The sequence below is a fragment of the Nothoprocta perdicaria genome, unplaced genomic scaffold, assembly GCF_003342845.1.
Source record: "Nothoprocta perdicaria isolate Ctin4 unplaced genomic scaffold, notPer1 scaffold_54, whole genome shotgun sequence".
Taxonomy (NCBI): domain Eukaryota; kingdom Metazoa; phylum Chordata; class Aves; order Tinamiformes; family Tinamidae; genus Nothoprocta; species Nothoprocta perdicaria.
This window is the reverse complement of record NW_020455799.1, coordinates 1,259,585-1,277,972: the sequence shown is the minus strand read 5'-3', so window position 1 is coordinate 1,277,972 and position 18,388 is coordinate 1,259,585. Positions and strand designations below refer to the sequence as shown.

At 38.2% G+C, this 18,388-nt stretch overlaps 2 protein-coding genes across 2 annotated transcripts in view; one reads left to right on the top strand and one right to left on the bottom strand.

Moving 5' to 3' along the window:
- The window catches only part of GPATCH2 (G-patch domain containing 2), a 97,011-nt gene extending 82,141 nt beyond the window's left edge, over positions 1 to 14,870 (bottom strand). Inside the window, exons 1-3 of the mRNA XM_026048442.1 lie at positions 14,814 to 14,870; positions 6,783 to 7,496; positions 2,736 to 2,797 (exon numbers count right to left, since the gene is read on the bottom strand). Coding sequence (XP_025904227.1) covers positions 2,736 to 2,797; positions 6,783 to 7,496; positions 14,814 to 14,869 — 832 coding nt within the window. The 5' untranslated portion in view covers position 14,870. The remainder of the gene's footprint in view (positions 1 to 2,735; positions 2,798 to 6,782; positions 7,497 to 14,813) is intronic.
- Positions 14,871 to 15,297: 427 nt separating this feature from the next.
- SPATA17 (spermatogenesis associated 17) overlaps positions 15,298 to 18,388 on the top strand; it is an 80,013-nt gene continuing 76,922 nt past the window's right edge. Inside the window, exons 1-2 of the mRNA XM_026048418.1 lie at positions 15,298 to 15,365; positions 18,145 to 18,234. Of these exons, the coding sequence (XP_025904203.1) occupies positions 15,298 to 15,365; positions 18,145 to 18,234 (158 nt within the window). The remainder of the gene's footprint in view (positions 15,366 to 18,144; positions 18,235 to 18,388) is intronic.

Here is an 18,388-nt window from a genome sequence, read left to right as displayed (position 1 = left end):
AGCAGTGGAACAGGCTGCCCAGGGAGGCTGTGGAGTCTCCTACTCTGGAGGTCTTCAAAACCCGCCTGGATGCCACCCTGTGCCACATGCTGTAGGTGTGCCTGCTTGAGCAGGAAGGTTGAACTAGATGATCTGTAGAGGTCCCTTCCAACCTTAAATATTCTGTGAATCTGTGATTCTGTGAATCTGTAAAATGTGATCTTTAAATCTTGAATGGTCACTACTAACTCCATGATTAGTATAGACTAGAGAACAGAGGATGTTTAGACAAAGAAGGGAAAAATAGCTGAGAAAGGGACTCCTGGGTCCCAGTAGTATTTAATTTTTTTTGCGTCTGGCACACTTTCAATTATTCTCAATATCTCTTTTGAGCCTCCTTTATAGCTATGACATTTTACTGATGTATTCACTATTAATTCCTTACTTGTTTCCTTACAGACATGTATGATTTATTTGGAATGTTTCTAAGGAATGAACAGACACAGTATCAGGAAGGAGAAAAAAAAACACATTTTTTCACTAATTCTGAAGTACAGATCAATCTAGGATTTTTTTGCTTAGTTTTGCCACAAGTTTTTGCGTCAATAAATATCTATCCAAATAATTTATCATAATATGAAAATTCTGGATGCCTAGACTAATAAACAAGTAATATGGAAAGTCAAAAAAAATAGTTTGCACTATCCACAATTCAGTTACAAAGCAAGAAAGGAACTCTGCAATCTAGATACCAGAATTGGCTTAAGGACAGAAGGCTATAACAAGTATACAACGCACCTTGAAAAAGAAGGATAACTAAAATTTAAGACTGGGTTGACAACATGATAACATAAAGCAAATTGTGGTTAGGGGAGAAAAAGGTGGTCGGGGATATTTTCTCCTAGACTGAAGTATTTGCTCTGCGTTTCATCTGCTGGCACTAAGCAGTAAACAGACCATACAGGCCTACCACTGAATACAGAATGAAGAACTAGCAGTTCATTGGCCACATAGTGTTTATCTATTATCTTGATTAAATGACTGCAATCAGTTTTGAATTTTATGTCTCTGACAACCTTTCAAGCATCTTCCCATCCAAGCTCACATCAAAGTTTTCTTTTGAAACATAATTTTATCCAAAACATTTGGACTGAGAAGAAAAGTAGGTGGGCTCAAGCAAAACAGGTAAGTAAAGCACTTGTGAATATAAGCTTTTGCATATCTTTTAAATCATAATGTAAATAAAACATAAAATGATAGTGGAAATAAACACGAAGTGGATGCTCCAGTTCAAAAAACTGGGTAAAGCAACCTTAAACAGGGCTTGCTGATGAATCAACTAAAAGTTGCTATAGAAACAGCAGTCAATACACACTACTCAAACACAGAGTGGAAAAACAGTTTCTTGTGTTTTTCTTTTTTTCCTGCCTTTATTTTGCATTTAATGAATACTGTGTACATAAAGGGCCAAACAGTTCCAGGGTGCTGTCTCTCACTACAAGACTGAACTTAGATTCCTGAGACTTGCTTTTCGTACCACTTGCTTGACCCTGCTGCATATAACTAAAGCGTAAGCTATTCTAGGCAAGTAAAAACATCTAAATTTAGACTGAACAAGAGTTTTCCCCTTTTTTTTCCCTTACAGTAACAAAGCAAACTGTCTTATAAATATCCTTCAAAGTACCGAAAGGCTTCCCCAGCCTTTCAGCTAGAGCTATATTCCCCAGCATGGTATCTCTACAACTGCAAAATGTCTCAATACTAATGAGAATTTACTGTTTTGATTTATAGGACAAACAGATTTCATTCATATTCACTTGGTGCCCCCAAGTCAAACTCAACATTCAAGTTTTTCTTACATCAGAGTTTTAGGGACTGGGCTGTCCCTTCAGTATAGAATATTTTGTTTATAAAATTAGTGGTTTGGAATTATCTTGCATAGGAATCATACAAACAGAAGTCTAAATAGCTCTCTAACATAAAACGTAAAATTTAGCTGATGAGTAATTTAGGTAAATCATCCAAAGAACCTGAGCAGTACTGGACCCCATATGGACACTGGGGTGCACCACTACATACTGGTCTCAGTGAGACTGGACTAACATGTATAAAAGTGCAGGAAAAGTGTACATGAAAGGAAAGTTTTGAACATTTGTTGCTCTTTACTGTAGAATTTGTAGGTAAATCACATTGTTCAAGTGTAATGGGGAGAGATCTTTCAGAAAAGAAAAACTCTCTAAACAGCAGGTATCTTCAAATTTCAATCCAGAAAAAGTACTTGTTCAGAGAGTATCTCTGAATGAAAACAATCTAAACAATACTGCTACATGAATTCAAAAAGCAAAAAATCCAAAAAACTCAGAATTAGTTTGATAAGGCTAGTACTACGGTCATGTTGTCTTGTGAAAAACCTGGAGCAATTAAAACTTAGCCAAAAGGTATCTCGGAAAACAAAATTTGTAATACAGCAGAACCACCTACAATCCTTTGGAGATTAAACTTACTTACATTATTTTCGTAATTCATATATATGCCCTTGTAAGTATGTAAGTATATACTTTATTTATAAAAAGTCATAGATTCAGGATACCCAGCCACAGAATTTCAAAACTCCTGAGAGAGAGCTATACTTAAGCTCATCAAAATTGTAATAGCAACTGATATAAGATAATCAACCTATGAAATAACTTGTAAGGCTTACAGAATTTCAACTGATGTGGTTTGAGGGGTGGAGAAGGGAAAGATTGTTTCAGTACCTTGTCTTCCCTCATCATTGGTAAACAAACCCGCATCACTGCTGCTCAGACTGCTGGATTCACTGTAATAAGAGAAAGAAAGAAACGGATCAAAAGAACAATTGATCTTTTGGTCATAAAATTTTAAAGGGGACAAGGCTATACTCATACAGAATTTAAGTCCAACACAGACTTGAAAGAAAATGATTTTTTTTTAAATCAAACTGCAAATATCCTAGTTCCATCAACTATAAAGCATATTATTTTTGGCACATAAAACCACAGGAATCTAATGGTACCCTGACACTAAGCCAGATGCGACTCCAACAAGGTGCTGACACAATTGATGTCTTTTATTATCTGCTTCTATCTAATGCTCACCAGCCTTTCTTATGCTGTACAATTCAGCTTGATTCTGGCACATCATTGCTCAATAAAAACAGAAAAAAACTCTCAATTAAAAGCAGTGTAAGCTTTCAGTATGTAAAATATAAGAGTCTTAAGATAGAATTACCTTTGTAAACATCATTTGCAAATATTCTGGAAAACACAGTACTTCAGGATTCACTACACATTATTTATCAGGAAAGAAAAAAAGTATACAGCAATTGTAGCCTATTAAATCAAAGAGCATCCTGAAGAAAATGAATATGATCAACAAGATCATAACATGAACAAAAAGAGGAAAGTAACAATTTGCTTTTCCATAACTTCTTTCAGGGCCTTAAAATTAGAATATGTGAATACAGTATGCACATATTTCACTAAATTTGAAGAATGCAATTAGAAATACACTTTGTTATTATACATGCAAATATTATTACAAACAATACATGTTATTACAATATTCCACTTGTTTCCAAATACCGAAATAGTCTCTTGTCTTTTAATAACATAAACCACAATTTGTTGAATATCACATTTCTGTATTTAAAAAGAAAAAGGGTTTTTTTTTTTTTAAATGGGTAGCTCTATTCAGGAAGTAGCATATCACCAAAGTTTAATCATACTACACTTATATTGCAGAAGAATCTGAATTTCTCCTCAGTTCACCTAACAAATTCAAGTAAGAGGTAAAAGTTCAGTGGCTATTCTCAATGCTACATACAAGCTACATGCAAAGAAATTGAGATATGTTTTGCCTTTCTGTTTTTACTCCAGCTATAACATACTTGCAGTCCTATTCTTGAATGCAACTAATTTAATATCATACTTTTAATTACTCCCTTAACATATTTAGATTATTTCTATTTTTGGTTTTAAATATCTAATATGTTAAGAAAATTCTGTCTTTTTAAAYATAAATCTCAGAAGTAAGCCTCAATAATTTTCAACCTGAATAAATTATGTAAAGTTAGCCTTGTTTAATTGAAGCAATATACTTGTTTTTACATCTTCATTTTGGAAACATTCCAAGATTTGAAACTAAATATGGCTTCAGGAGCTACAAAGCCATTATCTGCAGCTATCTTTTTAATGTATATAGAGCTATACATTTAAGAACAAGTTTTCTTAACCTTTACTGCACCTTCTACTTATGGAGTATTCTTACCGCWTAAGCGGTGCTTACCCCAGTACTTACATCTCTCACAGTAATAAAGTTCTTACTCTGGGAATAGGCTGTTCATGAAGTCATAAACCCTGGTAGTTTCCTAAAGTACACTTGATGATAAAGTGTTTTTTGTTTGTTTTGTTTTTCTGGGTTTGGTTTATTTAAATCATTAACTACAGCTCTGGCATATTTATGGCTGCCAGTGTTCACTTTGCTTAGCCACAGTGAAAAGGGCAGGAATTACAGCCGAGATTATTCAGTTAAATCTCTGCCTGTTTTAAAATTAATACAAGAGCTCTGAAATTAATTTATTACTATCTAAACACAAGATTGCTGTGATGGAAGTTGTTTTCAGTTTTAAAGCAATTCACACTTTAGATTGTTACAAAGCAAAGAAAACACTGAAGATTCCTCCTCCAACAAGACCTCCAGGAATAAAAAAAAAGATTCGGTAAGATAAGGTATGTAGGCAAAGCCTGAAGGAAAAAAACTTTCCTGCTTCCCCCAAAACTGCTAGAATGGGCTTTCACAGCTGCTGGCTTTCACAGTTTTGTTATATGCTTTGTTATATCCCCATATCTTGCACAGTCTCAGAAGGCACCTATTCCCTTCTAAAATCCCAGCCTTTACTTATGAAACAATCTTGTTTCTCTCAAAAATGGAATTAATATGATTGTGTGAAACTGTTCAGAAACAGTATGCACACTRAAGGCTTAAACCAAACAATTCCCAAAGCTTTTGGAACAGCATTGCAAGAAGTTTTCCAGAATGATGGATTCAAACACATTCACAGTGTTCAGAAAACACTATGAAAATGAGAAGGTTCCCAAGGCCAATTATTGGGACCACAGATAATTTTGATGTACCATTTGAGAAATGACAACACCAGGTGTAACAAAAACATTAAGCATTTCAAAGAGAAGACTAAATTTTTAAAATCAGTATTCCCCTAGTGAAAAGAAAAAGGAAAGCACCGCTGACTTGAAAGCAGCACACTGTTGGAGTCTACAGGATTTTCATACTGGTCATGCCTCCATCCACTCACAAGTTATAGCATTTTTGAGTTTGGGAACTGTTACTCTTGTGACTTCACAGAAAAACATTAAAAATTAAWTAATATGAATATATACATCTGAATGAAAAGGTTTCTTCAAACAAATTTTCAAACCACCTATCTTTAGGTACCAAAGCAGGCAATACAGATTGGCAGTACTGAAAAGGATAGTCTACTTAAAGCTCCCTGACAATACATTCTAACTTGTTTGTCTAAGCGCGCTGTCTAAAGACAATCTGGATGCCCTAGAAGYACTGCTTCTGCTCTAATACCATTATGAAGATATTAGGTGCAATCTATAAAGCTCAGGATTCATATGGCTTTTTCATTAGTTATCTATATCAGCCTTATCTTCATCAGTTGATGAACACCACTGTGTTATTACACATAATAACTGTGTAATAACTGTGTTATTACACATAAAACTTCTCTAACAGTAAGTTGTTAGTCACTTACCACTACTGCTATTACAGTAGTTGAGTTGTCTGCTTTAACCAAAGCCCCTAGGCGCTATCCCAACATTAAATGCCACTTATACAATAAACAGGAGAGAACAGTATGGATAAAATGCCTATGAGAAACAGGAACACTGTGGCTGTCAAGCCATTGAGAAGAATTATTTGTTTTAATACAAGTCTTTCCTGCTGACAGTTCTGCATTCAGAATCAGACACAAAGGATAAACATAATGAGGCTTACCAGACCCTGCAGGTAAGATCCCTTGGGTATGGTGGAAAAATGACTTACACCTTACTGTGTTGTCAAAATAGCACTTTGGAAACAATCACCATTGTAGCATGCCTGCTGTCTGCAATGGATGGATGAGGTGTGCTGCCAAAGGGTCATCATTCCCCCATTTTTCTAATGGCAAGCTCAGGTGTTTCTGAACTGTAAATTGGTTTTTACATTTCCTAAGTGATGTATATCCTTGGCAGCCTGCAGACTTTTTACGCCATTGACACATAAGAACATATTGTCTAAATGGTGAATCTAAACACTGACAACTTTTCTGATGAACAGAGATAACAATCAGAGCACCCATGTTCAGAAATTGAAAAATCTTTGTTTTCTGCTGTGAAAGTCTGAGAACTGTCACCAGTTGAAATAAACAAAAACACTGTATTTTAATCATTTATGTATTCTATCTTGATATTCTTAATCTTGCAATAATTAAAATACATTCTTTCAAGAAGCTGTTTTTAGTTATTCCCCTGTCACTTGACTCTATATCTGAATACTTAAACCTGATCAACTCAACATAGTAAATGTCAATACATTTAGGTCAAAAAAACAAACAAATGAAAAAAAGAAAAGAGTAACTTATTAAAACAAGTGCAATTAATGCTTACATTTTAACTCTGAAATTAAAAAGAATTCCAAAGGTTGCCAATATCTACACTAACAGTAAAACACGCAAACAAGTATTATCCAAAGATTCTATAAGAAGTAAGAGAAAGAATAACCTGTCACTCATGTTTTCATCTGAGCCCTTTTGCTCCTCATACTCCATTTTGTCCTTATTTGCTTGGTTCATTTCTTCATTTTCTATAACTACTCCTTCATCCAAGATTTCTGGTCCTTGTCGAGCTGTAGCTACTTTCCTTTTTTTCACTTTATTCTTGGAAAACTCTTGATGTTGGTATGATTTATTGTCATTGTCCATTTCTTGATCTCTGCTGCTATCCTGCTGTTGAGTTATTGTCAGTGCATTAGAGACTTCTGATGGGAGGTCTACTGCCATTCGCTTCACTTTTCTTCTCCTGCGCAAAGTTCTGTTTCCTAAACTATCAACCGCCAAATCCGGTTCATGCCACAGAGGTCTTTTGCCTCGAATGTTATTTAAGTTTGAGGAAGGTCGACGTTTAGCAACCAACAACTGGTCATCAGAGTCACTGTGGTCTTTCTTATTAGCATGACTTTCCCTATAGTCTTTGCTTGATTCTTCCAAACTGGAATCAGAACCTTCACTTAAACAGTGACCAGTCTCCCAGGGATGGTGGGTGGTAAACGAACGTCTCTTTCGTCCCCTCCTTTTCCTCGCCTGCCGCTTAAGAAGACAAGACACRCTTCGAGAATGATCTCCAGTATCAGCAAAACCTCCTCTAGCTTGCTCCGAGCTTTCTTCCAGTGCTGAGACCAGATCGTGGACTAGCTCCTCCATAGTCCTACTGAAATGCCTGTTTCCAGGAAAGCATAAAACAAACAAAAAAGAATCAGAGATCTATTACTTAATCAACTCTACAACATTTTTATCAGTGAAAGTTATCTGAGTTTCTCTGCAATATAGTCTCCATGTCTGTTTACTACACTGTTTACTTAGTACACTCTGATACTTTATTTTTAAATGACATTGTGTCCAATTTCTGCCTTGGAAACAAAAGTAGAGCCCTTCTCCTTTGCTTTTGATCCTACTAATAGYGTTAGATTTTCTCTCATCATATTTTTAGGTGAGTTTAGGGATTCACTATGACAACTGATACAATGGACTAAGACCATTCARTATAAGTCTAGGCAGTGAAAATTTCAAATTTTCACATCTAAAATTTATGAATTGAAAATACATAATATTCTTCCTTCGTTATGGAGTTCTGTTTGAGAGTATCATTAGAATAAAATAATTTTAAGGAAAACTATTTTCTTGACACTTCTGAAATGCCAAGGTGTATTATTTGATTGTGTGTGTGTATATATACATATACATAATATATATTTTGATAGTAACAAATTCTGACTTTCCAAATAGCTGATACTTGATTTTAAAAATATTGATTCAATGGAGCAATATTAGAGTTGAGAGTCTGTCCTACCACAAGTAATTCCAGAAGATTAAATGTGATGTTTTCTRCTACATCCAGGCACTCATTTCTAGATCATCGTACACTTGTGAAAAGGCGGGGGGAAGAGGGGGAGAAATACTCCTAAACACATAGTATTAGATTAAGGACTTACCCTATCAAACGTTTCTTTCCTTCCTCCTTAACTTTCCCTAGCCTTTACCACATTGTCAACTCAGAAACTTCAGAAAGTTCACCCACACATTACAAGAACATAGGTATTAAAAGAGAAAATGCATTAACATATTGCTAGTGAACTCTACAGAGAAGATTAATAACCATCAGAGAAGGATTGAACACACTGATCAGATTCTCACATCAAAGTCCCCTCTTTTAGAGGTAAATTTGAGAGGAATGTTCATGATCACCACTACATTATGCCCGTTGATGAATATGGAGGAGCAAGTACATTACTTAGAAAGATGATTAAAAGCAAGACTATTCAAGTTGTTTTCCAATGCATGTTGATGGAGACATCAATGAATATTTTTGTACCCATATTAGTGGAGCTATAAGTAGAGAGAAATTACAGATGCGGAGCAATGAGGTTCTTCGGCTTACCACAAACCCCAAAATTAAAGGTGCTTGGATGAGATGACTGAATGAACAGTCATGAATGAAGAGCACAGAAAATTTTAATATTAATGAGGGAACTGAAGAGCAAATTTAAGCCATTCAAAATGGTCACAAAATATCTTATGTGAAGAAATGTTACATTCTTCTTTTAAAAGGCTTTCAGAAGCACTTATTTTAAACATTTTGGTTGCAAGATAAGGGTCACCAAAAGACTGAAGTGATATAGATTCAAACTCACTTTGAATTCCCAAAGTGACTTTGTCACTTACTTGCTGTTTCTAACATACTGAAATCCCTAGTCCCACTACTTCCTTTTAATATGACATTTTCTTTGATTCTTAGTACAGCAGAATCCCCTGATCTCTTAAGGGGTAACACACAACTCAAAGAATAGCATAGTTCTCCTTAGTCTATTTGGCTCTCAAAATCTTCTTAATGAGAGAGAGAGAGAGAAGAAAAAAAAAAAAAAAAAAAAAAAACACCACCCTCTTAGAAAGAAGATAAACAATGGAAGGGCATTCCTCACATGTATACAATGTAACAGGGAAAGGCATTCCCCACATGTATACATGACACTTAAAAAGTATACAAAGTCAGATACATTAGCACATACTTCTCTGTATCTGGAAAAGCTGATACACAGCACAAACAGGATATGAGCCTCTCTTGCCTCATTTTTAATGCCCACCAAGACAGCTCTTTTCAGGAATATATCAAAAAATGATGTCTTGAGATATAAGGGTCTTTCTAATACTTCTGAGATGATTTAACAGGAGCACAAGGCTCAGAGAGATGTGGATTTATTTGGGCTAGTTCATAGCTTCCTRCTCTAACTATCTGACCTGCCTTTCTGCCACAAAATTTTACATCCGTATCGGAGCTGAAAGAAATGCAGGTGCACCAACAACTCAACTAGTGGGCAGCTCATCTCAAAGAGAACAGGCTTGTGCTAACATGCTAGAATGTGAACTGGAAGAAGCAAGTAGATCATTTCTTCCTGCCTTTTGTGCTTCAGGGGTAGTACCAGAAAGAAAAGGGGGAGGAAGAGAAGGGAAACTAATGTCTCCGGTCACAGTTTATGATTAATTTCTTCAATTTACAGATCCTAATCCATATGGATAACTATATCAACAAAATCAATGTTGCTCCTCAACTGGGCATACCAATTTATTCCAGATAATAGCATAAGTAGTGAGGCAAAGTTACTCAAGTACTATGAAATACTTGAGATAAAATAGATAAAATAAATAGAACATTTCCACTTTGCATTCATACATGGGATCTAACCTTGCTTTGAGTTTCCCCTACAAATGGTGTCAGTTCAAAAGACGAAACTTAGAAATGAACACCCTAAATGCTTTTGAAGTAAGGGGATAGTACAGTTCTTAAGTAGCYCTGGACAGTAAGGCACTTAGTTCCTCTCAGACAGCAACTTTAAATCTTATGAACTCCTAYAATTAATCTTTTCTACTGAATATTAAATCTCTTCATTGATCTCCGAGCTGCAGCACCCGAATTGAATAAGAGCTATAATGGGGCAATGACCTTGTTTACCCTACATAATACAGCAGTGATCTCRGGTATAATATATCCGTACTCTAACTGCATTATATCTGGAAGAAATCAAACTCATATTATAATTACTTTAGCATGCTTCCTTAGCATGATTATGAGAATTACTTCATTAATCTGGGACATCATAAGCTCCTTTGTAACACACTTGGAATATACAACACAGCACACTTCAGCTTTTCATCCACACTGCCTTTCCAGCACAGCAGGGATCAACATTACGTATTTGCGACTCATGAAAGTCCAAGAAATCACTTTTGCTTAATATTATTGGATCTGTCATTTCTCTTGCTATCAGATAATTTTATCAGATAGTTTATCAGATAATTCAAGTTTCTGCAACTTTTTAAATTGTTCACAACGAACTGTCAAGCTTGTATTCCAAACCTATATTTTGTTTCTGCAGATGTTGCTTTACTAAAAATATCTGTGCAGTTGTAGAAATTAGTGCAGAAAACACTAATGAAAACCAGACAAAGTTTCAAAGATGTAATCAGCAAGTACTTACTGCTCTCAGTAAGAGGAGAAATTTTAAGGTTTGTAATACAAAGAATAGGACAACATATTAAGATATATAAAATACAAAGTTAAGCCACTGTTTAGTATGACTCACACAGTCTATAAAAATGCTGWTACAGCAACAGCCTATAGCTAGCAATAAACTGTAATGTGTGTAATGTCTTAGCTAGGAGAAGATACTATTGTACTGTAAGAAAACACAGTTTGCCTACACTGACCTTTACATTTACCTGAAGCAATTGTAAATGTAGTTCACTAAAGGCTGACCCACTTCCTCTCTATCTGTTACCAGAAATGACAAGTACCTTTGGCAGGAAATGACATAACTGCTTCTAGGTACTCCAAAACAGTTAACAGAGCATGCGCTCACCATTATAATTCAGCATCAAAACCACTAACTAAAATAACAGGCACTTTTTTTTTTTTTCAGTGTGATCCAGTACCATATTTCTAGTTCACTTCTCACCTAAAAAGCCAGAAATATAGAGGTCTTACCACTCTCAAAATGCCTGCCTCAAATTATAAAAAAGTTACAGTAACCTTCAATAATAAGTCTGGAGGAAAACAGTTCCCTCAGAAACATGATTTCTGCTCTCTTCACAACCATTCTTCATGACCACAAGCTAAAAGCACAAGAAAAAAAAATAAGAAAAACAAATAAACAAACAAAAAAGCCACAAGTGCTTCCATGTACATTTTGATTACAAAACTCAATTTTCCGTTATTTTCACAAAGCTTCCGAAACATAATTTGGAGACCTTTGCTTTACTGAATGTGAATGTTGAATTAAGAAAAAGGAAGTGCACGCMAAAGAAAGCGTGCATGCACGAAAGACAGAAAGATACCATTGCTCCTTGGGCTACATTCCAAGGGGTGAGGAAAACAGGTCAACTCAATTTCAGTTTTAAATATCCCTCAGAGACTGTTGCTGATGAGTGTATAACTGATAGACCTATGTTACATAAAACTTATGGTACGCACCAGAAACAAAAGGAAGAGAAAACAAAGTTGGTTATTTAAGCTTGCCTGTCATCACTCACCATCACTTGACAGGAAAACCCAAAGCATCCAGTGCACCTCTTTATCTTTAAGCTGGACAATCAGCTACTCAAAAATACCCAGCACTGCCAGGTGCCAACCAGCTAGCTGTGGGGCTATGCAGAATTGCAGCAAACTTSTGCCCCTCTGCCTCTAATGACCCTGCCCAGCACTTCTTGTGAAGACTGAGTCAATACTTTGGCAACACCTTCAGGGTAGCTTTAAGATTCAGATCAAAGAAACTTGATAAATGTAATTATAAAAATAAAATAAAAAATAAAACAAAAGTACCAGACAAAGTTACCACAGAAACTTTGAGAAATTGAAAAGTAAAACTTAATTCTGAGTTTCTCATAAGATAGTATGAACAGTGGCAGGAATCTAGGACTCTTGAGACAAATCAGATATGCAATTGTGCAATCATACTCGTATTTCAAAAAGGGAAAATTACATGAAAACCCCAGGCTATATTTCATCTTCAAGATATGCCAACTTTCTCTCTCTCTCTTTTTTTTCCCCTCCAGAAAGTTACACTGRTATATGAATCGGTTTTGTACAAAACAGAAATACAGAAGGACCTTGTTTTTAAATTAAAATTTATAAGATTTGACATTCTCCAGCTAAAAACATTKACTTACTACCCTTGCTAGAATTTTCTAACATTCTCTTGCTATCAAATATACAGCCCCCATAAACTTCTGTAGGTAACCGTCAGCAATATTTTGGACTTCCCATCTCATACTACTCATCAGTTGTTGGTACCAGCTCTGAATTTGAGAGATATCTTTAGATGGTATACAGTCAGAAAGATGCTAACTGTATRGAGTCTATAGACTGTATAGGACTGTACAGCTCCTGCTGACAGGAGCTGCATTTAATAAAACTCTAATGCAAATGAATTTGTCAGCCAGAAATGGGATTTGGAACAATTTATCAAGAGAGTCAGCAATTCTTACAATCCCATTGTTGCCATTTACTGATACACCTGTCCCTTTCAGAAGTATTACTTCATTAATTGTCAAGGTGGAGAATCACACGAACTGTTYGGTGATGGTAACGTGCTGTAACCTCAATCATTATTGTAAGAATAAGAGTGCTCAGAATATATCCAAAACGCAAACTATTTCTAAGTTGCTATACACACTCATAAATGAAAAACATTTATCTTCAGAGGAGCTTTAACATCCAGAGTGAATAACCTTACTCTGCAGCAGACCAGACTCTACCAACTTCTTTAGGGCCTTAATGCTTTTAGGAAACYAAAATCCTTAAGTTTCCAAATCAAGCATTTCACCTTGAAAGACATGTTTTCCTTCATTTGTTTAATATCACATTTCTCTCAAATGCATTTCCCTTAAAGGAGAGCTTCTAAAATAACTTATGTGCAAGGATGAGAAAAGACAGCAGCTCCCATCAGTACTTAGAGATTTAAGAGGCCTTCATAGCTRTTAAACTAACATTCCGCTAGAAAGGAAAATTTCAATTATTATTATGACAGGCCAGACATACAATGAAAACTTTCTCAGCGTGAAGATACGCATTAGGAGCACCTCAAACAGCGTTCCTACTGCACTCCCAACAGTACTGAGATGAAGGACTCCTACCCTTTAGCATACATCATTCTCTGAAAGTGCTATGAGCTATACAGYAAAAGTAAAATTGTATTTATGCCAGACAAATCAACATGCCTAGGAAAACTAATGAACTTCTTCTAATGTATATAGTTATATTACAACACTGTTGAAAAGTCTGTTTAATTAATTAAAAAAATTAAGTCATAAAAAATATGCACAGGAAAAAAAGTAACGGCAGAAGTGGGAGAGAAAAGTTTTACTACTTAAGGAAGCTGAATGATAAGCTTCTCCTCTCTCTCCTCACCCATCCACAGAAAAGTAGATTTAAGATCTAGGTTCCCTACCTGCAGGTACAGCACACACAGCACAAGGCCCCAGGTTTCTGCTCCTTAGCCATTAAGTAAAGCAAAATTCACTAGACTTTGGCAGCTAGAACACCCAACACTTCAACTAATGCAAGCTCTCATGATAGACACAGAACAAACKCAGCACCAAATTTAACTGAAACACTTTTTCTAAGAGAATGATTTGTGACTTACATTAACAATAAGATAAGCCACAAAATTTTCCAAGATTTCACTGTTTCCATTTCTGTGGACATACCCTAGGGAAAATTTAAAAAAAAGTGCTTTCTTTTCCTGATTAGAAGAAAAATACTTTAGGGTATTTCCCTGAAAGACATGTCACATTTCATGAAGAAAGGGCTTCCCAAGTGATCACTCGGGCCATCTTACTGTCACCTACAATCCTTCCACTACTAGTGTCCCTACCACTCCACAGCCTGCCAGTAAAGTTTGCTTTTTCCTCCTTGGCACGCATGCCTAGCTCCTTCTTCTTGTTATTCAACTTGCCCTTTCTACAGTTCCATAACATACAGGCTTGTTAGAATCATTATGCCAATACCTGGAATTACTTAAGATAGTAAAACTGTGAATTACATTGTACTACAACTACATACATGCTTCTCGCTCACAGATTATAATGACACTTGTTGATTTCTGTTTCTAACCAATGCAAGAGCTTGGGAGCAGCCGCTGTGCCTAACTACACGTTTCTGCAGCAGCACACACCCCAAAGGCTGCATGCGGCCCCCTGGGGTGCACCACAATTTAATAATTACAACAAAACAAAAAAAAAGTTTGCAAAGAGTTGTTACTTGTTCGCTGTCCCTTCTATTAAAGTGGTCAGTTTCTCCTCCCGGATCACTGCTCCCTTACAAACAAGGGCGAGCCACCCCAGCCAGGGCTCGCACTCCTCTTCCTCGAGGCCCCCGGCGGTTCCCGCGGACCGGCCCTCCCCGGGACCGCCCCTGCTCGGCCCCGGGCACCGGCAGCTGCCGAGCGCGGCCGTARGGACCCTCCGTTCCCCGGCCCGGCCTCACCAGCTCCTTCTCGCCGCCTGAGCTCGGGTCGGGTTCGGCTCGGCGACCCGGAACATGAACCCGGCGCCTCCCCCGGCCGCTCCCCGGGGAGGCTGGCGCCGCTTCGCAGAGACTGTGGAAGGGGCGGCCGGGCCGGGGGACACGGAGCCGGGAAGGCTACGGGCACGCGAGCGAGCGGGTACGGCTGCTCCTCACTGCCCCATGATGCGGGCCCGGAAGCAGCTGCAGCGCCGGCAGGAAGCCGGGCGCCACCATCGCGCTGCTTCCCCTCCCGCTCCGCTGCCCGGGACCGCCGCGGCCCGGCCCGCGGGCCCTGCCCGTGCCCGCCGCCTCTCCCCGTGTCGCTCCGCGGCTCCGCTCCGCGGGGCCCCCGCTGAGCGGCGGCGCGGCCGCCCCGCCGGCAGGAAGCGCCCCCCGCGCGGTGGTACGGCCCGGTTGCCATGGCGGCGGCGGCGTCGCGGGGGCGGGCGGGCGGACGGGCAGCATGGCGGCCCCGGCCGCGCTGCGGGCGCGGCTGCCGGCGCTGCGGGAGGAGTATTTCCACCGCAACAGGTAGCGGGGGCAGCGCGGGGCCTGCAGCCACACGCACCTCCTCGGCACGCGACGGGGCTTCCTCCGAAACGAGATGGCGGCGCTGCGGGGGGCGCTGCCCACGCCCCTAACGGCCGCGCGCCACGCCCCTAACGGCCGCGCGCCACGCCCCTAACGGCCGCCGCCCGCGTTCCCAAGGGCCGCGCGCCTGCCCACCCGGGAGCTGCGTCGTGACACCTCCCCCACCACCAACCCGTGCCTTTAGGAAACCTGTTCAGACCCCCAAATTAGCCGTCTTCACCCTCCCCTGCTACAGTGAGGGGGAAAATGCGGGGCTCGGCCTCAGCTGAGATTTGGGGTGCTTTGAGTGGTAGCGACTGAGCTGTTTTATCCAAGGAGCCTGTAGGCTGTAACCCCTCCACACCTTAAATACACATAAACTGTGAATGTATCCTCTTGAGGCTCCAGTTCACAACTTTTGCTAGACATTKAGCTTGTCCTGTCTGAAGATTCCACTTTTTAAAAATTAAATGACAGAATTTCCCACTTTCCAAGTGAGTTCATGTTTATTCTCTGCAATGCTACAGCTGAGGTGTGTTACTAGATTAGATTGTGCACTTTAGTRCAAAAAGATAAAACTTATTCTAAACTAAAGAGAAGCTTTTCCTCCCAGAGATCTAAAATCTCCCCTATTCCAGAGTGACAAACTGAACAGATCGTGTGTTGCCGGTCTCCTTACTAAGTGGGCCAGTTTGTGCTGTCTATGTGAGGTGGTAGTGGTGGAGAGGGCTTTTCACAGAGCAGATTTTAAAGAGTAAAAGTTTTGACACTTATTTTAAAATATTTGATCAATTTCTACTGCAAATCCTTGTATACCAATATATAATTGCTGCCACTAAATATGTAACATTAATATCCAAATAAATACATATTTAATTTAGTTCTATTTTTTTCCTTTACTGTTCACTGACCCTTTTGTTGTAGAAACCCACTGCAACGTCATTGGTGTGACTAGCAAAGCTCTGTACCATTGCCAGAAGTCRCTCGGAGTTCGTGGCCTGCCCGTCTGTGGAGCATTCATTCTGCTTTCGTGTTTGTTCCCTGAGCTTTGATTTGTGCTCTCGTGGCCACACACGCGGCAGTTCACTAAGCAAGCATCAGTTACAGCAGCTTCTACTCGTGTTTCTCATATTTTAGATTAGAAAGAGCTGGCTGAGCCAAACATGGAGATCCATTGGAAGGCTGCCTGCGTGATGTCTGGGGAATTGTTTTGGCAAAGCTTTCCAAAACCAAATTGTTTCCTTTTTAAGAAGAGGCTATAATCCATCAGCTTCTTGAAGTTCAAAGACCTTCAGCTGAGAATTTAAATGGGAGCTTTCACACATTCCAGCTCAACTACTGAACTGCTAATTTTTGCTGCTGATCTAATCTTTAGGGTGAGAACCTTCTACGAAGCAGTTAGCAAAATCTTGAAACAAATCAGAATATCTTGTTTAGTGCTTCTGATATACCTAGAAAAATTGATTATGTTTAATTTTTAAACATAAATTGACAATAGATAAGACTGGTTTTGGAGCTAATATCTCAGACAAGGCTGGTTCCACATCTCCTTCATTTCCAGGCTGTAACCGTGGCTGCCTGGCCGGAGTCAAACTGCTCATACATCTGATATCAAACTCACTTACCTCGGAGTAAAGTTTTCTGGAGACGTTAGTTTCCTGTGAGGTCTAGGAAATGGTCCAAGAAAGGAACAAGAGCTCTTTACCATAAACACGAGCTTTGATACTGAGTTGCTTTGTGGTCTCAATAAAAGGCTTGTTTGTTTTCTGCAGTTTTCAGGTATTGAAACAGGTCTGATATACAACAAGTGGCAAGGAAAACCTGTGCTCATGTCCGTGTAGTGGGATGTGGGAGCACATCTGCTGTGTTTTATCAGCAGATACAGAATGAATGGAGCTCATGTCCCATGCCCCCAAAGACACATTAAAGTAGTCAACCAGTAATGAGGATAATATTCAGTTATCAGATACAAATGACTCTTGTTAGTGTTTACCAAGGCAACTACTGTTGACACAAGACTCAGATAGAGGGCTAAGTAATATTAATCTAATTGTTATTCTGTCTGTAACAAAAGAAACTATTTGGCAAAACATTCATAATAAAAATGTGACAGAAAAAAAGATCTATGAAAATTAATATATAACTTTAAGTTCATCAAATTGACAGTTATTGACATTTTCTTATGAAAAAAAAGACAAATCCCACTCAAAACCAAAAATGCACACTCACATAAAACTTAAGTCAGCTGTAAGTTATAAACATTCTAGCAACGAAGTAATTTAAAGTGATACTTTTCCTTATTGTTTTTAAGAATTTATTTCCCTAGTAATCATTTAGGTAGAAGAGATCTTAGAATATTTGATGTATTGTTCTGAGTACTTTGATGTTCTTCTTCCTTATTCTCCGTTTCCAGTAAAGTTTATAATTTTTGTTTTTACTCCATATTTAGTTCATTTTTTGTTTTTTATTCCAAAATCTTTACATTTCGAGTGCAGCCTCTCAAGTGACCAATCCTCTGCAGGGGAAATTGTTATCTCTATGGTATGTAGTTAATATACATTATATTGATTGAATTATACAGAATTAAAGTTTTAATTACAGGTGGAAAAAGGGAAAAAGATCACAAGTTGCAACAGCAAAAGAAATACTTAGAAGCACAATTATCACACTGACAAGTATTATTCCTTTTTGTATTTTCAATACCTACTATAATATTTTTTACTACTTTTTGTATTTTCAGATTGGTGGATGAAAAGCGAAAGAAACAGTATAAAGCTGCTGTCAAAATCCAGAGCTGGTTTCGAGGATGCAGAGTCCGAGCCTATATCAGGTAGTATATATAGCTGACTTTAATCTGTACATCAATCTTTATTTTTTTCCTAAATCCTCCTACTGTTTGGCTTCAAGAAAATGGAAGCATTTTGAAAATATCTAACCGTTATTCTGCTTTTATAAAGAAAGAAATGTATGCCTTAATACTGTAA